The 23,154-nt window shown below is 38.4% G+C and overlaps 1 protein-coding gene across 24 annotated transcripts in view; it reads left to right on the top strand.

Annotated features, from left to right (window-relative positions):
• ATF1 (activating transcription factor 1) overlaps positions 1-23,154 on the top strand; it is a 255,115-nt gene that overhangs the window by 65,736 nt on the left and 166,225 nt on the right. For 13 of the 24 annotated variants that reach the window (XM_072765291.1, XM_072765293.1, XM_072765286.1 and 10 more), the window contains 3 exons: positions 513-695; positions 779-938; positions 22,586-23,132. In XM_072765291.1, the coding sequence (XP_072621392.1) occupies positions 513-695; positions 779-938; positions 22,586-23,132 (890 nt within the window). Of the gene's footprint in view, positions 1-512; positions 696-778; positions 939-8,443; positions 9,963-22,585; positions 23,133-23,154 lie in introns of those variants that run through there. The other 11 variants (XM_072765304.1, XM_072765300.1, XM_026000322.2 and 8 more) reach the window with 2 other exon arrangements.

The following is a 23,154-nucleotide window of genomic DNA, read 5'->3' as shown; positions in this document are numbered from 1 at the left end:
GTGGCGCAGTGGTTTGGCGCTTGCCTTTGGCCCAGGGCGCGATCCTGGAGACCCGGGATCGAATCCCACATTAGGCTCCCGGTGCATGGAGCCTGCTTCTCCCTCTGCCTATGTCTCTGCCTCTCTCTCTCTCTCTCTGTGACTATCATAAATAAATAAAAATTAAAAAAAAAAAAAAGCTAGCCATTGATACCCTCTCCTGCACCAGAATTAATGTGACAACATTAGCAATTAGCATGTGGTGCTTCATGGAACCTAAAATGTGTTTTGACTAATCAGTTATATTGTAGTTTGAGACTAAATTTAAGATTGGTGCATCTGAACTATAAAATTTTACAGATAAATGCCATTTTATTTCTTTTACATATAGTTCAAAGTAGTCAACAGTTATCAAGTGGAACTGCATTCAGACCTGTTTTAATAAATAGTGTTTAGGGGTTTTTTTCACCAGTCCTTTGCAATTTAGTGTATTGTATAGCCTTACAAAAGCTATGTTCTCTCTTTGGTTAAAGTTGCCATTGCCCCAAATGGAGCCTTACAACTGGCCAGTCCAGGCACAGATGGAGTACAGGGACTTCAAACATTAACCATGACAAATTCAGGCAGTACTCAGCAAGGTACAACAATTCTCCAGTATGCACAGACTTCTGATGGACAGCAAATACTTGTGCCCAGCAACCAAGTGGTTGTACAAAGTAAGTATGCTTAAATGTCTATAGAAAACATCCAATGTACTTCCAAAACACTTACGAATTAACTCAATCTTTTGACCACACAGCTGCATCAGGAGATATGCAGACTTATCAGATCCGTACCACACCTTCAGCTACTTCACTACCACAAACTGTGGTGATGACTTCCCCTGTGACTCTAACATCTCAGACAACTAAAACAGATGACCCCCAACTGAAAAGAGAAATAAGGTTGATGAAAAACAGGTAGGTAGTAAAATTGTATTGCCAGAATGGGTAATGTTTTTATAAATATCAAGACATAACCAGGTGTTAACTGGAAGTGCATATTAAAAATGAGAGAGGTTTGGGACACTTGGCTGGCTCAGTCGGTAGAGCACATGACTCTTGATCATGGGGTTGTGAGTTTGAGCCCCATATTGGATATAGAGCTTACTTTTTAAAAAATGAAGAGAGGGTATATATGCTTTTTTTTAAAAACTGAGTGTTAGATTATGTCTAGTTCATTTCCATTGGACCACTGCATTCCATTGTTTATGTCTTTATTTCATATATTGTATCTTTTGAATAGTACTGTTAAGCAGAGCTTTTCCATTTATTTTGTTCTTGTTGGGCTGACAAAAGTTAAATGAAAATAATAATTTGCTGCTAGCCATTGACAGCAAGAAGAGGAAAGAATTCCTACAAAAAGTGATGGACACAGAAATGATCCTCAAAAATTAATTTTACCCATGAATATATAGCAGTGATTTAACCTCTAGAAACATTTATTTTCATTTTAAATGTATTTTAAACATAGCTATATGTATATCAGCCATGAAAAACCACCAGTTCTTTGAGAAATAAAAATGAGTAGCCTTCTCAGTGAGTTCAAGGGAAAAAAAGGAGAGAAAGGATACCAGTAAATTATATTAGGAACCAAAAGGGGGAGATATCCACAGATAAAAAAATGTTTTTAAAATTACAATAGGATTCTATTTTCAGCTCCTCAACAATAAGTTAGAAAACCAGAATAAAAGGATGATTTTCTAGAGCAATAAAAATTATTATAAGAGGACCAGAGAGGGATCCCTGGGTGGCGCAGCGGTTTGGCGCCCGCCTTTGGCCCAGGGCGCGATCCTGGAGACCCGGGATCGAATCCCACGTCGGGCTCCCGGTGCATGGAGCCTGCTTCTCTCCCTCTGCCTTTGTCTCTGCCTCTCTCTCTCTCTGTGACTATAATAAATAAATAAAAATTAAAAAAAAAAAAACAAGAGGACCAGAGAGATGCATTTAATTACTTCAGGATAAAATGTTTCGTTACTAAAAATTAAGAGCAGATATCGTTGTAAATGAACTTGGTAACATGGGAGGATTATGTTATTTTGGAGGTTCCAGCAGATGCGTGCACTAAGACAAGAAACTAAGATGTGTAAATACTAGGAGAAAAATTGTATTTTTTTGCTGATGATATGATTGTGTACCTAGGAACCCGAAAAGACTTGTTAAAAATTAAATAGAATGAGACTTCTCTTTCTGACAGTATGACCTCAGCTATATAATATTTTTAAAAGCTTGATGAGGGGCAATGTGGATGGCTCAGTCGGTTAAGTGTCTGCCTTTGGCTCAGGTCATGATCCCAGGGTCCTAGGATCAAGCCCCACATCCAGAGTAGGAATTGTTTCCTCTTCCTGCTGAACAGGAAACCTGCTTCTCCCTCTCCCTCTTCCTCTTCCTCTGCCTGCTGCTTCCCCTGCTTGTGCTCTCTCTGTCAAATGAATAAATCTTTAAAAAAGAAAAAAAAGCTTGATAAAATATAAAAAAACCCCACCCCTTTAAATAATTAGAAGAGCTATCTGTTGAGGTTAGAAATGAACCAGAAGGGCAGCCCTGGTGGTGCAGCGGTTTAGCGCCGCCTGCAGCCCAGGGTGTGGTCCTGGAGACCCGGGATCGAGTCCCACATCAGGCTCCCTGCATGGTGCCTGCTTCTCCCTCTGCCTGTGTCTCTGCCTCTCTCTCTCTAGCTGTGTCTCTATGAATAAATAAATAAATAAAATCTTAAAAAAAAAAAAAAAGAAATGAACCAGAAGCACAAGACCATGAGGTTAATAAGCACTGAAGCAGCCCCTATATACTTTATAGATAAATTCAAATCTTTGTGATTGGTATAGCTTTGGTAATCGGTGGGGACCAGGGACAAGGCCTGGGGTTTGTGCAGGCTGGGAAAATGGATCAGAGATTCTTTTTCCTGAACGCAACACCCAAGAACTGCTTTACCCAAAACTGAGAGTTATAAAATTGACCTTTGAACAACACCGGTTAGAGTGCTGACCTCTCCTCAGTTGAAAATCCATGTATAACTTTTGACTCCCCAAAAACTTAGTCTACTGTTGACCAGAATCCTTACTGATAACGGTGGGTTAACACATATTTTGTATGTTAGGTGTATTATATACTGTATTCTTAGAATAAAGTAAACTAGAGAAAAGAAAATGTTAAAATCATAAGGAAGAGAAAATACATTTACAGTACTATATTTATTGGAAAAAATCTGCATATAAGTAGACTCACAGTTGAAACCTGTGTTGTTTAAGAGCTATAATTTAAAAATGGGTCTGGGTCCAAAGTGCCCCAACTTTTTGGAAGAAAGCGATCTCAACCCAGGCTTTAACAAATTCTCATACGTTGAGTTCTAACAAATATAAGTTGAAAAATCACAGACTACCCAACCCCTAATGTAATTTTACACCCAAGATTAAACTATTTAGTAAGTGGTAGAGGTAGGATTTAAACACACATGTCCTTGTTTCAGAGTCCAAAGTCTTAGATAATACCATACTACCTTTCAGGAGCTAGAATCAGCAGAAAAAGCAGATAACAGAATGAGATATGAGAAGTCTTCAGTTAATCTATCTACTATATTCAAAGGAAAAAAAAAAGGATGTCATTGAAAATCACCAAAGATGAAGAGACCATATAAAAATGATAAAAATTGGGAAAAATAAAACTATTAGTAGCAAATATATATTCATCTGCTTAGAATATCCAGTAGAATCATCTACAAAGTATGAAAGCTTGATAAAGAAACAGTTCTCTTCAGCGTTGTACTGGAAATCTTTGGCAATTCAGTAAAACAGGAAAAGGGCAGGGGGCAATTACAAGAATTTAAATGAAAGAAAACTATTTTATACAGAATTGCCTATTTTTTAAAGTGGACTTACAGAAAAATTATTAGAAGTAATGAATTTATAAGGCTGCTAAATATAAAGCCCATTTTCAAAAATCATATTTCCTTACATCAGCAATGGTTTGGTAAATAAATAATTATTAAAAATATATCATTTATGCTATCAGCAAATAAAATACCTGAGAATAAATCTAACAAAAGATGTCTAAGACATTTATGAAAAATATTGTACAGTGATTTTTGAAAGACGTTAAGGAAGATCTAAATAAATGGAGAAATAAATACTATGTCCATAGATAACAGAAACTCAGTATTATAAAGATGATTATTTTTCCCCCAGTTGATCCATAGATTCAGTGCACTTCCAATCAAAACCCAAACAGGTTGTTTGAAGAACTTGACAAGTAATACTAAAATTGATAGAAGAGTAAAGGGCCAAGAACAGCCAAAATATTCCAGACAAGAATAAGGTGAGGAGATATATCAAGTTTTATTTAAAGCTGTGATAACTGAAATAATGTGATACTGGCACTGAGAAAAAAACCAAAATGACCAAAGAAATTGAGAGCTCAAAAATAGATCCATGAACACATAAAACCCTAATACAGTAGGATAGATTATTGGGGGAAGGAGGAACAGGAACACTTCAATAAATGGTACCAGGGTAATTATTGATATGTGAAAAAAAATACTGGATTTCTTTTCTCACACCATACACAAAGATCACTGCAGATGGATAAAAACACAAATGTGAAAGGTGACATTTTGAAATTTTGTGGTGAGAATATGTAATTTTTTGGCTTCAGGAATAGGGAAAAATACCTTAACTCACACCCCCTCCCACACACAAACTTTAACATAAAAGATTAATGAATCTTCATTAATAATTTCTTTTCATCAAAATAGAGTGAAAATACAAGCTTCAAGCCTATAGAGGATACAGGCAGCATGTCTAACCCCAAAAAATGTGTTTGAAAAAATACAAATACCTTCAAAATTAATAAGTACAACCCAACAGAAGATAAATAGGCATTTCTCAGAAAAAACAGGTGGTTAATAATCTTATGAAAAATTGCTTGCCCTTATCAGTAATCAAAGAAATGCAAATAAATACCACATACTCAGATACCATTTATCCCCACCCAATTAGCATAAATCTTAAAGTCTAACCAGGAATTGGCAAGGTTTTGGAACAGTGAAACTCAAAGACTGCTTACAGGAGTGAAAATTGGTAAGGCTGCTTTGAAATTAATTGGCCTTATCTTGTGTAGTTCATCTGGATGTGCTTCTTGACTCAGCTGTTACTCTGTGTATGTGCCTAAGACAGACTATTGCAGGAAGTATGCATAAGAATGTTCACACAGCAAAAATTAGGAAACCACCTAAGTATTCATCAGTAACAGAATGGATACATACATTGTACTTGTATTTATACAGTGAAAGAGTGTTCATTTGTATCAACTGAGTGAATGATCACTGTAACATGAATAAATATTAGAAAAATAAAGTTGAATGAAAACAGGTTGTAATTTTAGAAAATAAGCACACTAAATTATATGTAATTTAGAGGCCTTTATTACTAAAACTATGAATATAAATAAAAAATTGAAGCTAATTGCTTTTGGGCAAAAGGCAGAGGGATGGAATCAGGAAAATGCACAGAGGGTTCTTTCAGCAATATTATTTACTTATTCAGTTGGGTGTTGGGTTTACATGTGTTCATTTTATAATTTTGCAGATATGCTTCATAACTTATAACTACACTACATAGTCTTGTGTGTGTATACTATTCCATAATAAAAAAATTTTTAAACTACCATGATTTATAAGGAATTCAATAAGTTATTTTTCTATGAATTACCATCTTGAAAATACAATGGGAAGTAATATTCACATTAGTAACATATCATAAAATACTTAGCAAATTCAATAGGAAAGACATAGGATCCACATTTTAAAGATCTTATTGAGAACTAAAACAGTATCGGAATATATAGAAAATACCGGTGTTCTTCGATTAGGGCCATTAATATAAAATGTCAGTTCTTCCAAAATTCACATAGAAACTTGTTGTGGGGGATCCCTGGGTGGCTCAGTGGTTTGGCGCCTGCCTTTCGCCCAGGGCGCGATCCTGGAGTCCCGGGATCGAGTCCCGCATTGGGCTCCCGGCGTGGAGCCTGCTTCTCTGTCTGCCTGTGTCTCTGCCTCTCTCTTTCTCTCTATGTCTATCATGAATAAATAAATAAATCTTTAAAAAAAAAAAAGAAAGAAAGAAAGAAAGAAACTTGTGACTCAAGTTAGAATCTCTGTAGATCTCCATGGAATTAGACAAAATAAAAGTTTACATGAAAGAAAAAAATACTCAAGAATGGTTAAGAACAGAAAGAGCTTACTTGTCATGTTAAGCATTGAAACATACTCTCTAATACCACTGTAATCAAAACTTGGTATCAGTGGGGTGCCTGGGTGGAAAAAACAACCCCCAAAACTTGGTATTAGCAAAGGGGCAGACAGTAACTTTAGCAAACAGGGTAGAGCCCAAAAATAGCTTTTTGTATTAGTATACTTCTAAGGGACGGTTTATTTAATAAATGTTAACTGACAGCTCCACATGTGAAAGAAAATTAAATTGGACTCATTATTTTATATCACATACAAAAGTAATTCCAGATAAAGATTTCATTGTGAAAAATTAAGCTATAGAATCTTTAAAATTAAAAGAAGAATATACAGTGCAGGGAATTTTAATTTAAGCCAAGAAAAAGACATTTATGGTATAAGATATAAAAATTAAAAAATCTGAGAAGTCAAATGGTAGAGTAGAAAATAATATAAAAACAGATAAAGATGGGCAGCTCGGGTGGCTCAGCGGTTTAGCACCACCTTCGGCCCGGGGCGTGATCCTAGATCATGTTGAGCTTCTGCATGAAGCCTGCTTCTCCCTCTGCCTGTGTGTCTGTCTGTCTCTCCTCTCTCTGAATGAATGAGTAAATAAATAAATAAATCTTTAAAAAAAGAACAGATAAAGAGGGGCACTTGGGCAGTTGATTAACTGTCCGACTCTTGGGTTTCAGCTCAGGTCCTAAATCTCAAGGTGGTGAGACCAAGCCCAATTTTGGGCTCCAAGCTCAGCTTGGAGTCTGCTTAGGACTCTTTCTCCTTCTGCTCCTTCCCACCATGTGCATGTGTTCTCTGTGTCTCTCTCTCAGATAATCTTTTTTTTTTTTTTTTAAGATTTTATTTATTCATGAGAGACAGAGAGAGAGAGGCAGAAACACAGGCAGAGGGAGAAGCAGGCTCCATGCAGAGAGCCTGACAGTGGGACTCGATCCCGGGTCTCCAGGATCAGGCTCTGGGCTGAAGGCAGCACTAAACCCCTGAGCCACCTGGGCTGCGCCCCCTTTTTTTTTTTAATAAAGGATTAATATGTATAATGCACAGAGAGAGTCCTTAGGTTGTTGTGATTTCCTTTTTTTTTTTTTTTTAAGATTTTATTTATTTATTCATGAGAGACACACAGAGGCAGAGACATAGGCATGGGGAGAAACAGGCTCCCTGTAGGAGCTTGATGTGGGACTCAATCCCAGGATCACACCCTGAGCCGAAGGCAGACGCTCAACCGCTGAGCCACCCAGGCTTTCCTGGTTGTAATTTCTCATTGTAAAACAGAAAAAGATATGAATAGAAAAAGGGTATGAATAGGCAGTTTACATAAGAGATCCAAATGACCAATATTTGAAAAGATGTTGAGTCTCACTAGTAGTTGGAGAAATGAATATGAATTAGCAGTGAAATATTCACATGGGAAAGATCTGTACCAACATAGAAATATCATTAAAATTGTGTGTAAAAAAACAAGTTGCAGGTAATACTTACATTAAGTACATAGTATAAAAAATACTCAATACTTTTCTACTCTATTTATGTAATACATGCATGGGACTTCATAGAAATATTGTTAAGAGGACATGTACAAAACTGAGTATCAAGCACTGTTTGTAATTAAAACCTATATAAAAAGTAAAGGAAGATAACCAGAGGACCCATAAATTTTGCTTCTTGATATTTGTCCAGGAAAAATGGGACATCTGTTCACAAAAAGACAGGTATAAGCATAGCAGCTAAAACTAGAAACAGCCCCAAAGAATAGATCGATAAACTGTGGTGATAGTCACAGTGGAATACACCCAGCAGCAGTAAGGGAAAAAACCACTGCACAAACATCAATGAAACTCAAAAATATAATGAGTAAAAGGAGACCAAACACAAGAGTACATACTGTATGACTCTGTTACAGGAGGTTGTGGAATAGGTGATAAAAATCAGAACAGTAATTGTTGGGGGAAAGGACTGACCAGGACTGGGCATGCGGGATCTTTCTGGGACAACAAAGATGTTCTGTCTTGATAAATGTATAGGTTATGCAGGTATATGCATTTGCCAAAACAGATTGAATTCTACGCTTAAGATCAATGTATTTCGCTCAATGGCGATATGGATGACCAGGGAGGATTAATGCGGTGCACTTACCATTTAAAGAATGTGAACTTTTTTTCTAACACTGGTTTTTAATGCTTATATTTAGAGAAGCTGCTCGAGAATGTCGCAGAAAGAAGAAAGAATATGTAAAATGCCTGGAAAATCGAGTTGCAGTCTTGGAAAATCAAAACAAAACTCTAATAGAAGAGTTAAAAACTTTGAAGGATCTTTATTCCCACAAAAGTGTTTGATTAAGAAAGAAATATTTTTGCAGACTTGCCTAAAATTAGATGGATTTCTTTTTTTCTAGTGGAGTTTTATAAATTAAAAGGTCAAAAATGAAGCTTTTTATTTAGGCTTTTGCAACTCAAATATCTTATGCAAGAGATCTGGTGACAGAAGATAAAGTAGAAAATGACCTCAAGGAAGTTAACTGGCACAACTGGAAATGCTGTACAAATTAAACCTACGCAAGAAGCAGGAAATGAATTTGCACCAATTTGAATTTTCTAAATAACAAGAATCCAAAAATGGCAGATAAGATGAAATTTGGTAAATTGATTTTTAAAATAAATCAGTTTACCCTGTAGGTTTGCATTTCTTACTGTTTCCTAAAATTTACCTTTTTCAGTTGTGTATGTGTGTGTGTGTGCGCGTGTACGGTTTTTTCTGCCGATAAATTCTAAATTACAAATATAAAAGAAAAGCTAATACCATAACTAAATATATAAATTATGTGTTCTGATTATGTATACTTGTTCTATTGTCAAATCTTTTAAATGGTTTTTTTTAAGTTTGTTTTTTGGACTTGAGAGGGGTTTTGAGACATGGATTCACTATTTTTAGGCTTTGTCCTAAAAGGCATATAAGGTACATGAATGGAGTGTGGTGATTTTGTAACATTTTTTTATCAGAATGGAAAGAGAACTTCTGTTTAAAAGTTTGATACTTTTAAATAGCTTGTTTTTTGGTTACTCTGGGAATGGAGATTTTCTACGAATATATAATAAATTGTTTTTTGATTCTATATTCTGTATGCAGTTCAATATACATTACTTATCCTGTTGTGCTTTAATAGAATGGAATGTTTACAGGCCCTTGAGATGATATTAGAGTATTTTTTAAAAACCTTCTGAAGATGCATACCAAAGTTTTCCAAGAGGATTTTATAATCAATTTAATGTAAGGTTTATCAGATTCTAAAATAGTATGGTTATTAAGGCAATTTTATGTTAGAGTCTATTTTGTAATGTAGTGAATGGTACATTTCTAAGAAAAGTGACTGCCAATATATTTTTATAGCTAATCTTTATAAATTCTAAAGTTGAGTTTTTAATGATTATTTTAAATGTTTATATAGTTTGTTTAGTAAAAAAAAAATATTTTGCATCTCAAAGTATCATTTTTATATTATGAGAAGTAAAGTTTCCAGATTGGCTAATATTTGAATTGCAAGTTTTGTATACAGTTTATCCAAAGCTCAAGAATGCCCATCAGTACACCAGTGTTTAACCTCTGTATTCCAGTTTGTATACACTTTGAAATTGTACTGCAAAATTATTGTGCGCTTCTTACACAATATGTATCATATTGTTGTCTGTGAAATTAAAGGATATTTGATAAAATTAAGTTTGCTGAATGTAAAATATATCACTTGATATGTGGACAAGCTTCCTGATAGCCATTCTGTTCATTTTTTTAAAAAGATATTTATTTATTCATGAGAGAGGGAGTGGGGCACAGGCAGAGGGAGAAGCAGGCTCCCTGCAGACAGGACTCGATCCCGGATTCCAGGATCACACCCTGAGCCAAATGCAAACACAACCGCTGAGCCACGCAGGTGTCCCTCAATTTATATGCTGATGGAAATAATTATTGCCTATGAACAAATCTTGAGTATATAAATATTCCCTTTTATTGTATAGAGCATGAATGGCATGTATTAGAGCTTTGAAAATCTTGCTACAGTTGACCCTTGAACAATGCAGGGGTTAGGGACACTGACCCCCTATGCAGTAAAAAATCCATGCATAACTTTTGACTCCTCCAAAAACTAATACAAACCTACTATTGACCAGAAGCCTTACCAATAACAGTCAATCAATACTATTTTGTATGTTCCATATATTATATACTGGATTCTTAAAATAAAACTAGAGAACATTAAAATCACAAGGAAGAGAAAATTCACTTCTAATACTGTACTGTATCGAAAAAAATCCATGCATATGTGGACCTGCACAGTTTAAACCTGTGTTGCTTAAGGGTCAACTGTGTATTTGTTCATTCAATTATTATATTGCAGCTATTGGTTAAATGTGTTTTTCTCCAGTGAAAATATATGGATGTAGGAATGATATAAGTATTTATGGCTTATAATTATATAGTTAAATAGGACAGTTCAGATTCTCAAATGATGCTGTAAAAATGATATAAAGTGAGTGAAATTTGAGTAAGGGCTTGATTTAAAGGAAAAGTCACAACAGGTTACAGTGAAACAGAATAATGTCAAAGTATGAAAATCTAATTACAGTTATATTTGTTACACAAAGTAGGTTTCTTTTAAAATAGTACTTGTTTTTACTATAAAACAAAGCAAAGAAATGCTGACATCAAAGTTGTAGATTTCAAAAGCCTGTGCTAAGGAGAGTTTGGCAAGAATCTTTTCAAGGACAATTATTTGGAGGAGGTTTGGGCCATTTTAACCTTTTCTTTTTTTATAAGAGATTCTGGTAACTCTGTCCCCTCAGTATAAATTTCGTTGTAGAAAACATTGGGCATTAGGGATCAAGTCTTTATGATTTCATGGTTGGGATCCTTTCCCTCAAAATTGACAGGATATATATATAGTAGTTTACTGCCTTAGATAAGTACATACAGTTTTTAACTGATAACATATGTAAATGTATATAAATTTTTAAATTGTTTACAAATCCAGGGTTTCCTATATATATAACATACACAGTCATATCATTTCCTTAATATCTACTATTTACTGAGGGCAGCAAGGACAGTAAATCCACCAGAAACTGTACTGAAGTAATAGCATTCATTCATACTATTAAAGGTCTTTTATATGTCAAGCCTTACAAGGAAGAGTGAACAAGATAGTGTTACACCTCTTGTGGAATTTAGATATCGTCATCTTGTGATCTTATTACTTGCCTAAGGTGATATGAGCATTAATAACTAGGGATCTAGGACTTAAGCCTACCAATCGTGGTAGTCCTAAAGCACCTCACTGGCTCAGTAGGTAGAGCATGTGACTCGATCTTGGGTTTGTTTTTTTTTTAAGCCCCACGTTGGGTGTAGAGCTTAGATAAATACATAAAAGGACACTAATCCCATTTTAAAAAATAAAATAATAGTCCCTCTCTATTAAACTCTAGAGAGAGATTCTCTTTTGTGCTTTTCCACATACCCACAGTCTGAAGCAGCGCTTACCTCGTTCATAGGGATGCTCCAAATGAATCAATGTCTAGGGTTCAAATTCACTGAGGCAAGAAAAGTTTGAAACTTTGCCCAAATCACACAGTAAATAACAAAATTAGGGTTCAGACCTAGATGTGATCAGCTCCAAAAGTTTGTGGTCTTGACCACCAGAATGTACCTTCTTATCTGTGTTGAAGTGTCTAAAAAGCCTTGTTCTGTTGTTATCTTTACCTATTAGCAAAGATTTTTAAGGTTCTATTTATTTATTTTTTATTTTTTATTTATTTATGATAGTCACACACACAGAGAGAGGTAGGCAGAGACATAGGCAGAGGGAGAAGCAGGCTCCATGCACCGGGAGCCCGACGTGGGATTCGATCCCGGATCTCCAGGATCGCGCCCTGGGCCAAAGGCAGGCACTAAACCGCTGCACCACCCAGGGATCCCTTAAGGTTCTATTTAAATGTGCCCACTAGATGGCAACCTTTATTTTTAAATCACAGTTTTACAAACTTTTAAAACAATATATATAAAAAATACACAAGTTGACCATATCAAATCCTTGTACACCCACCATTCAGAATAATAAATGTTGGGCAGCCCCGGTGGCTCAGAGGTTTAGCGCCACCTTCAGCCAGGAACGTGATCCTGGAGACCCGGGATCGAGTCCCACATCGGGCTCCCTGCATGGTGCCTGCTTCTCCCTCTGCCTATGTCTCTGCCTCTTTCTCTGTGTGTCTCTCATCAATCAATGAGTGAAATCTTAAAAAGAAAAGAAAAAACACAAGTTTTAAAAAAAACAATAATAAATGTTAATATTGTTATCTTTACTTCAGATAATTTTCTGATCCCTAGTCCAATTTCCCTTCCTAAAGGAAACCAGTATCGTGAGTTTAGTGTGGATCCAGTCCATTTTTTTAAAGTAATCTCTATACCCATTATGGGGCTGGAACTCACAACCTTGAGATCAAGAGTCACACGCTCTACTGACAGCCAGGTGCCCCCAAGTGCATGTTCTTATATTTACTACATAAATTTATAAATAACACAGATTAGATGATGTCTTTTTTAGAAGTTCATAAATGGTATCTTAATATGTACCATATTAACTTTATGTATGGTAACAATACTTTGTTTTGGGGGCAGCCCTGGTGGCGCAGCGGTTTAGCGCCGCCTGCAGCCCAGGGCATGATCCTGGAGTCCCGGGATCAAGTCCCATGTCAGGCTCTCTGCATGGAGCCTGATTCTCCCTCTGCCTGTGTCTCTGCCTCCCTCTCCCTCTCCCTCTCTCTCTCTTTGCATCTCTATGAAAAAATAAATAAAAAATCTTTTAAAAAATTAAAAAAAAAACAATACTTTGTTTTGGCAAAAAAATGCATTTTATATTCTGTTGACAATAATTAGATACTTAATAGTACATCTGGAAAAAAAAATGCTTCCTCCCCCCTCCACAATTTTTTTAAATTCCAGAAATATTCTGCAAATAACACTTAGATTAAGTTTATAAAATACTAAACAAAAATGGACTTAGACTTTCTAACTGCATTTCAAAAAGGAGAAAGACATTACTTATTTGCCTATAAGTAATTTAATGCAATTTCTATGAATTAACTGTACAAAACATTGTACTTGGATACCAAATAAACATAAAACATGATCTTTCCACAAGCTCAAACTACTTGAAAAGAGGAAAGAGTCCTCTGTTGAAAAAGTCTATCATTGTACATAGTAAAACATCTAGAATTCTATGCCTAATACAAACACTCATTAGTCCAAAAGAAAACAGAGAAAAGAAACAGGCAGGACAAATTGCCCAAAGTAAAAGTGAAATCTGTATGTATCAGTCATGATAAAGGTAAAAGCACTGGGCATTTCAGTTAAATACTAAAGATTGTCATGTTGAATTAGAAAACAATATCCAGCTATATGTAATTTACAAAAGGCATATCTAAAACACAAGAATACAGAGGGTTGAAAGGAAAAACATGGAAAAAGTTACACCAGCCAAATACTAGCCAAAGGAAAGCACTGGTATAGCTATATTTCAATTGAACAAAATAAACTTTAAAGAAAAAATATTACTTGGGGGACAAGACAGTCACTCTAAAATGATGAAAGATACAATTCATCTGGGAGATGAAACACCTAAACTTGAATGCATGTAATAAGGATCAGGATGTGAAGAAAATGCAGAAATGTAATGAGAAAGAAAACTATATAATCAGGTTTTTAACATACCTCTCTCATAACTAATGCAAAAACCAGGAAAACAGTCAGTAAAGACATTGATTTGAACAAGTAAAAACCTTGACCTAATATACTGAATTTCACCAGCTGTAAACCACCATTGATTGTAAGGCATACTATTATCTTAAGTACAAGTAAGAAGGACCCTGAGATCAAGACCTGAGCTGAAATTAAGAACTGGATGCTTAACTGACTGAGCCACCCAGGCGCCCCGAAGTACCAGTAAGAGAAAACCCACTGCCAGTGCGAGTACGACGGGGCACTGATGGCCAGATGCACACTGATTTCAGAGATGTTTAAGTGTTAAAAATGTGCATCTTTTCATCAGTGAAATTGGATGTAGAATACAAAGAAGCAGTTCTTTTCTAACAAAAGTGTTTATATATTGGGCAATAAAATAAGTCCTTTTTTCAAAAGAATTGGTTTCGTGTAACAATGTTCCATTGATCTATATGTGTCCTTTCACCAAAACCACAGTTTTGATTACTGTAGCTTTATGGTAAGTCTTGAAATCAGGTATAGTAAATCTTGTTTTTTCCCCCATTAAAATTGTTTTGGCTATCCTAGCTCTTTTGCCTTTTTTTTTTTTTTTTTTTTAAGATTTTATTTATGAGAGACAACAGAGAGGGAGGCAGAGCCACACAGGCAGAAAAGCAGGCTCCCTTCGAGGAGCCCGATGTGGGGCCTCGATCCCGGATCACGAGACCAGGCCCTGAGCCAAAGACAGAAGCTCAACTGCTGAGCCATCCAGGTGCCTCTGCCTTTCTATATAAATACTAGAATCAACTTGCCAGTATCTATTTTTTTATTTTTATTTTTATTTTTTTTCTTTTGCCAGTATCTATTTCTAAAAAAATCCTGGGGATCCCTGGGTGGCTCAGTGGTTTAGTGCCTGCCTTCGGCCCAGGGCGTGATCCTGGAGACCTGGGATCAAGTCCCACATCCAGCTCCCTGCATGGAGCCTGCTTCTCCCTCTGCCTGTGTCTCTGCCTCTCTCTCTGTCTCTGTCTCTGTCTCTGATGAATAAATAAATAAAATCTTAAAAATAAATAAATAAAGGGATCCCTGGGTGGCGCAGGGGTTTGGCACCTGCCTTTGGCCCAGGGGGCGATCCTGGAGACCCGGGATCGAATCCCATGTCGGGCTCCCTGCATGGAGCCCGCTTCTCCATCTGCCTGTGTCTCTCCCTCTCTCTCTGCGTGTGACTATCATAAATAAATAAATAAATAAATAAATAAATAAATAAATAAAATAAAATATAAATTTAAAAAATCCTGGTGGATTTTGATTGGATTGTATTAAACCTATATAGAGATCAATTAGGGAGAATTGACCTTTTACCAATACTGAGGCTTCCAATCCATAAACACAAGATATCTCCTTTGTTTAGATCTTTTTAAATTTTCTTCCTCAGAATTTTTTTTAAAAGATTTTATTTATTTATTCATGAGAGACAGAGAGAGAGAGGCAGAGACACAGGCAGAGGGAGAAGCAGGCTCCATGCAGGGAGCCCGACGTGGGACTTGACCCCAGGACTCCGGGATCACGCTCTGAGCTGAAGGCAGATGCTCAACCACTGAGCCACCCAGGCGTCCCAGGGGAGTGTCCTTCTGTTCCTAGTTCATGAGATTTTTATTTATCAAGGACAGAGGTTGAATTTTACCAGATGCTTTTTCTACACCCATTGACATCATCATGGAGCTTTTATTACTTTGTTTCTATGACAGATTTTATTAATTGATTTCTTCATATTGAACCAGTCTTGCATTCTCAGGAGAACTACTATTTGGTCATGATAATCTGTTTTATTAATTCTGGAGTTTGGTCTGCTAATGTTTTATTGAAGATTTTTGTGTCTCTGTTCATGAGGGATATTGGTCTGCAGCATTATGTTCTTGTAATGTCTTTGGTTTTGGGTATCAGGGTAATGCTGGATTTATTTAAAGAGTTGCTATTAAAGAATTATAATTTAAAAAAATAAAAAAAGAATTATAATTAAGTGTGATAATGGTGTTGCAGTTATGTTCTAAAATACCTTATTTTTTGAAATAAATAATAAAATGTTTATAGATAAAATTATTCAAAATAATTTTGGTGGTGGGGGAAGGTAGCTAGGGATATAAATGTAGCAAGATTGGCCATAAAATGATAATTGTCATGGAGTTTATTATTCTGCCTTTGTATATACATTTATTTTTAGATTTTATTTATTTATTCATGAGAGACAGAGAGAGAAAGAGGCACAGACGCAGGCAGAGGGAGAAGCAGGCTCCATGCAGGGAGCCCGACATGGGACTCAATCCCAGGTCTCCAGGATCACTCTCCGGGCTGAAGGCGGCATCAAACCACTGAGCCACCCGGGGCTGCCCTATACATGATTTTTCCATACAAAAAGTTTAAATAAATGGTGCTGGAAGTACTTGTTATTCACATAGGAAAAATGGAAATTAGATTCCTACTGCACACCATACACAAAAATTAGTTCTGGCTGAATGGAAGATTTAAATAGGAGAAACAAAAAGTATAAAACGTTTAGAAGATAAGGTAAGGAGTATCTTTGAGACCTCAACTTAGAGAAGGATTTCTTAAACATATCAGAAAAGGTACATCCTAAACAAATCACCAAAAAATGTACAAAACACAGGGAAACATTGTTAAATTCACTTAAAAGCAGGAGAGAAAAATTATAAAAATTAGAACAGAAATCTATGAAATTGAAAATAGAAAATCAATGGAAAAAAATCAATGAAACCAAAAACTGGTTCTTTGAAAAGATCAATAAAATTGATAAGCCTCTAAACAGGTCAGGAAGAAAAGAAGACACAAATTAATATTAAAATGCAAAGAGGGGGGATGCCTGGGTGGTTCAGCAGCTGGGTGTCTGCCTTTGGCTCAGGATGTGATCCTGAAGGCCCCTGGATCGAGTGCCACATCGGGCTCCCTGCATGGAGTCTGCTTCTCCCTCTGCCTGTGCCTCTGCCTCTCTGTGTGTGTGCTTCTCATGAATAAATAAAACATTTATAAAAAATAAAAAATAAAATGCAAAGAGCGGGGACACTTGGGTGGCTCAGTGGTTGAGCATCTGCCTTTGGCTCAGGGCATGATCCTGGGGGTCCTGGAATCAAGTCCTGCATCGGGCTCCTGCATGGAGCCTGCATCTCCCTCTCCCTCTGTCTCTGCCTCTCTCTCTATTCATGAGACACAGAATAAATAAACAAAATCTTTAAAATAAATAAAATGGGGCAGCCTGGGTGGTTCAGCGGTTTAGCGCCGCCTTCAGCCCAGGGCCTGGTCCTGGAGACCTGGGATCGAGTCCCGCATTGGGCTCCCTGCATGGAGCCTGCTTCTCCCTCTGCCTGTGTCTCTGCCTCTCTCTCTGTGCCTCCCATAAATAAATAAATAAAATCTTTAAAAAAATGGGAAGAGAGGACATCATTACTGATCCCATAGACATTAAAATAAAGGAATATTCTGAAAAACTCGATGCCAACAAATTTGATAAACTAGATGAAATGGATCAATTCCTTAAAAGACACAATCTGACAAAAAAAATTCACACGAAGAAATAGACCATCTGAATAGACCTATATTTATTAAAGAAATGTAAATCAATAATGAATAACCTTTCAAAATAGAAAGCACTAGACCCAAATGGGTTCACTGGTGAATTCTCCCAAACACTTAAGGAATTACATTTATACCAATTCTCCACCATCTCTTTCAGAAGGTATAAACAGAAGAAGTATCTCCTAAATCATTTTATGAGGCTAGCATTACCCTAAAACCAAAACCAGAAAAAGATAATATAAGAAAACTACAGGGCAGCCTGTTTAGCGCCACCTTCAGTCCAAGGAGTGATCCTGGAGACCTGGGATCAAGTCCCAGGTCCGGTTCCCTGCACAGAGCCTGCTGCTCCCTCTGCCCGTGTCTCTGCCTCTCTCTCTCTGTCTCTCATGAATAAATAAATAAAATCTTTAAAAATAAATACAAAAATTAGAATATTGGTTATTTCTAGGGAAAGAGAAAAGGAGAGAATCAGGGAGGGGTACAAAGGGGATTTTAAAAGTAACAATAAAAAAATAAAATATTTAAAAAAACAATAAAAAATTATAAATAAAATAATAAAAAAAAATAAAAGTAACAATATTCTTTTTCTTAAGTGGGCATCCTTGTATTGTTATTCTTTAAACTGTACATACACCGTACTATAAATATTCTTTTATATGGACTAAATATTCAATACAACAAAAATAGGTAGTGGGTAGTGGATCCCTAAATTTTGTATTTAGTATTCCATGGATTCTCTTTATAAACTGGGTGTGCAATATGGTTGTCACTAGCCACAGGTAACAATTTAAGTTAAAATTAAAATTAAATTAATATTCAGTTCCTCAGTCATGTTAGCCATATTTTAAGTGCTTCATAGCCACACGTCTAGTGGTCACTATACTGGTTACAGAATATTTGCATCTTTGCAGAGTTCCAGTGGACAGCTCTGCTCTACACAATATATTGTTTAGTTTTGCATGTTTTTGACTTTAACATAAGTTGAATCTACAGTGAGTTTTCTTCTGCAGCTAGTTTTGTTTCATACAGTATTGTTCTTGACTTTCATTCATGTGGTTATAGCTGTAATTCATTCATTTTACCTTATATGTACTGTGACTATGACACAACGCATCTACCTACTTTGGAAACTATTATTGAGGGACATCTGAACTGTTTCCAGATTTTTACTATTACAGCTAATTCTGTTGTGCATCATGAGCATGAGTTTCTCTGGAAAGTATACCAGGTTGAAATTGCTGAGTCATAGAGAATACACATCATCACCTTCTCTAAATAAAGTCAAATTCTTTTTTTTTCTTTTTTTAAAATTTTTAAAAATGTATTCATGAGAGACACAGAGAGAGAGAGGCAGAGACAGGCAGAGGGAGAAGCAGGCTCCATGCAGGGAGCCGACGGGATTCGATCCCGGGTCTCCAGGACCACACCCTGGGCTGAAGGTGGCGCTAAACTGCTGAGCCACCCGGGCTGCCCATAAAGTCAAATTCTTTTCCAAAATGTTATAACAATATACTCTCTAGTTAGCAACATATAAATGTACCCATTGTTCAGATTTTTTTCCCATTGTTCAGATTGTCACCAACTGTAATTTTTTACAAATCTTATGAGAATTGAGAGTTCATGGTTTCAGTCTGCATCTTCCTGATTTTGAGTGAGTTTGAAAATGAAATCAAATGAATTCGGAAATAAGCTCATGGTTTCTGTGGGGCAAGAATCTTGAATTTGGCTCAGTGGGGTGCCTCTGGCTTAAGGTCTCTTGTGAGGTCACAACTATGGTGTTAGCCAGAACTGTGGTCTCATCTGCAGGTTTGACCAGGGCGGGGGAGATCTGCTTCCCATCCCATTCATGTGGTGTGCTATGATTGGGTTCTTCTTGGCCGTAAGACAGGACTCAGTCCCTCTCTGGCTACTGCTAGAGGCCGCTCCTTAGAGCAACTCACAGCCAGGTAGCCAGCCTCCCTCCAAGGGAGAAAGGGGGAAAGAACGTCAAGAACAAGTCACAATCTTTTTATAAACTAATCTTGGAAGTGACAGCCCATCAGCCCATCACCTCTGCCACTTTCTATTTGCTAGAAACATGTCACTAAATCTAGCTGGCACTGATGGCAGTGGGGAGCAGGGGATTAAATGAGGGCGTAAATGCCAGGAGAGGGCTAAATGGAGGTAATTTTGGAGGCTGCCTACCACCCCAGGGGATATTTTTCTGCTGATGGGAGTAATGCCACAAAGAAAGGAAGTGACAATACAGGGAAGAAGAGTGGAAGATCTGCAAAATGCAGAGGACATCCAGGCGCAGGACCTCTCCAGTTACTGGTTCACATTAGCCCTTTCGTGACCTGGCTACATTCTTTGATCAGAATATGTAAAAGAAATTTGTTAAATCTCTTGTTATCTGTCGCAGCAAGACCAGTCATTTGACCTACTTTCACAGCCATACCCAATCTGATCATCTCCCACGTCCCAGAAACACACCCCAACTGTGTTTCGAGGATCACCTTCCACTAAAATATCTGAGGAACAGGAAGTCTGTTTCGTGTCTGCCTGTGGGTCAGTCCAAGCTGCAACTTGTTTCACTCCAATATCGCCAGCCTCCCACCCACTGATTTCAGCACAGCCCTGCTGTGAACTGTTCCCTCTCCCTCGCGTTACCACCTGCAAGCCCCAACTAATAGCCTCCTTTGATTTAATGCTGCCAACCAGGACGACCTCGGAAAGATGATATGAGCAAGGCAGCTGGCCTGTCCTGGCTGTACCTTAATTCCCCGTCACATGACCACCCCCCAGACTACCACAGCCCACACTGCTCCCTTGTTACTGAGGGGGGAGGGGAGCAGGTAACAGAAGCAACCTTCAGCACAGCTCAAGATTGCAATGACAAAAGAACTTAAAACCAAACATCAGACATCACTGTTCTTAAAAAACCTGGGTCAACCCCAGTGAAACCCTCATAGATCTTTTTTGGCTCGGGTCTGGCCTTCTGCCATGGGGCTGGGCTGCCTGCTTCTTTCCTCCCTCTTCCCCAGTTTCCTTTGCACACTGAAAAGTCTCTCTCCAATTATACTGAGCAGTCAACACCTTACCCGTAAATGGGAAGCAGGTTCCCAGCTTACTACTGCATATCTAAAAACCATATTAAATGACTCTGCTAAAGGGAAGAAGGGCCACACATGTGGACTCTGGACTCAAAACAGAATCAAATCAAATACAAAACCAGAAAGAAGCCTGTAACTTATTCTCTTACATATCCTGATCAAAAATGGCTTCTCTTGGGACCCCTGGGTGGCTCAGCGGTTAAGCGTCTGCCTTTGGCTCAGGGCGTGATCCCTGGTCTGGAATCGAGTCCTGTGTCGGGCTCCTTGCAGGAAGCCTGTTTCTCCTTCTGCCTGTGTCTATGCCTTTCTCCCTGTGTCTCATGAATAAAATCTAATAATAATAATAATAAGGCTTCTATTTCTATATAGAAAAACAGTAAAAAGAATAATAAAATTACACACACACACACACACACGCTACATTTTTATGACTGTGAGGGTTAATTTTATGTATCAACTTGACTAAAGTATGCCCAGATAGCTGGTAAAATATTTCTGGCTGTGTCTCTGAGAGTGTTTCTGGAAGAGATTAGCATTAAATCAGTAGCCTGAGGTAAAGAAGATCTGCCCTCACCAGTGTACACAGGTGTCATTCAATACAGTCCGCTGAAGGCCCAAATAGAACAAAAAGGTGGAGGAAGGGTAAATCCTCCCTTTCACCTTGACTTGGGGCCTCCATCTCTCCCACTCTCCTACATCAGAGCTCCTGGTTCTCAGCCCTTTGCTTTGGGACTGTCTGATACCACTGGTTTTCCTAGTTCTCCAGCTTACAGACGACATCGTGGGACTTCTCAGCCTCCTTAACTGCATGAGCCAATTTCCATAATAAATATCTTGTAAGATAGATTTCTACATATTCTACTGGTTCTGTTTCTCAGGAGAAACATGCATGGATAAATATCCACGCTTTTGTTTATGCTGTCCCTTTACCCTAGCAGGTCTTCACTACATCTCCTTCCTCTTCTTGATCTTCCCCCACAATCTAGGCCCAGCTCACGACCCCCTCCTTAGGGGGTCCCCCCCCTTCCCAGACTGCCACAGCCCACACTAATCCCTTCTGTCTGAATTTGTATTGGGTGTCATGGTCTATTTCTTTGTTCCCCAGGTGGTTTTTCTCTGCTAGCCAAGTTTTGTGTTTTTTTTTAAGATTTATTTATTTATTTATTTATGATAGAGACAGAGAGAGGCAGAGACACAGGAGGAGGGAGAAGCAGGCTCCATGCCAGGAGCCCGAAGCAGGACTCGATCCCAGGACTCCAGGATCGCGCCCTGGGCCAAAGGCAGGCGCTAAACTGCTGAGCCACCCAGGGATCCCCTCTGCTAGCCAAGTTATAATGTTCTCTGGATTAGAGGACCAGGTTTCTTTCTCTTCTTTCTTCTCTTTTTCTTTCTTTCCTGTCTTTCTTTCTTTTTCCTTTTCTTTTTTCTCTTTCTTTTCTTTTTTTTTTATTTATTTTTTTTTAGAGGCAATGGGGCAAAGGAAGAGAACCTTAGGCAGGCTCCACATCCAGCGCACAGCTGGATACAGGGCTCAATCTCATAACCCTGAGACCTGAGCAAAAAATGAGTTGATGCTTAACATCTGAGCCACCCAGGCTCGTCAAAAGCACCAGGTCCTCACACCCTTCACACCTATCCTGTGACGGGATATTTATTTCAGTATGGGTGCACAGTGTGAGGTTAATACCTGCTTGTTGGGTGCACCAACCAACTGGAGCCACTTACCTGTGACCTCTCCCCACAGTGTTTCTGGAATGCCAAAGGGCATCTCAGGGGCTCTGAGATGGACCAAGAATAATTCATCTCTCAGACTAGGGACTGAAGGGGGGTGGGGGAGAGAGAGACAGAGAGAGACAGAGGAGACAGTGTGTGCTGTTACCACCAGTCATTGTTTGCCTTTAACTTTCCAGGTCCTTCAATTTGATCTTATCAGCTCACCCTGAGGTCATCGGTCGAAGACAAAACCACTACAACACAATCAAGAACGAGACAGATAGGACCTGTACCGAATCTGGGTTCCCCAGTGCCTATCTTTTTTTTTTTTTTCTTCTTAATTTTATTTATTTATTTTGCCTGTCTTATCTCAGACCCCAACCTCTGCACTTGCTTTGTCTTCTGCTTCCTTCTCCCCTCCCAGCCTGCCCGCGTGGGTTTGCACGCCCTGACTTCTGGAAGCCTTCCGGACCCTCCAAGCTGAGCTCGCGCTGCCCAGGGGCGCTGCACCCCACTCCCAGCACGACCGCCCCACCTGCGCCCAACGTGCCTATGGATCTGGCCAAGCAGCGAGCGCTCGGACGCCGGCGCGGCGCGGGGCTCCTCCCCGCATCTGTCCCGGGGGCGGACGCCCGCAGGCCACGCAGGTGCGGCCAGGTCGGCAGCGCCCGCAGCGGTCCCCACGCCCCGCTTGGCCCTCCTGCACGCACGCACGCACGCACGCACGCACGCACCGCCTCCTAGGCCGTGCGTGCCGCCATCTTGC

The sequence above is a fragment of the Vulpes vulpes genome, chromosome 8 (genome assembly GCF_048418805.1).
Source record: "Vulpes vulpes isolate BD-2025 chromosome 8, VulVul3, whole genome shotgun sequence".
In the NCBI taxonomy this organism is placed as follows: domain Eukaryota; kingdom Metazoa; phylum Chordata; class Mammalia; order Carnivora; family Canidae; genus Vulpes; species Vulpes vulpes.
This window is presented reverse-complemented; position numbering and strand designations above follow the sequence as displayed.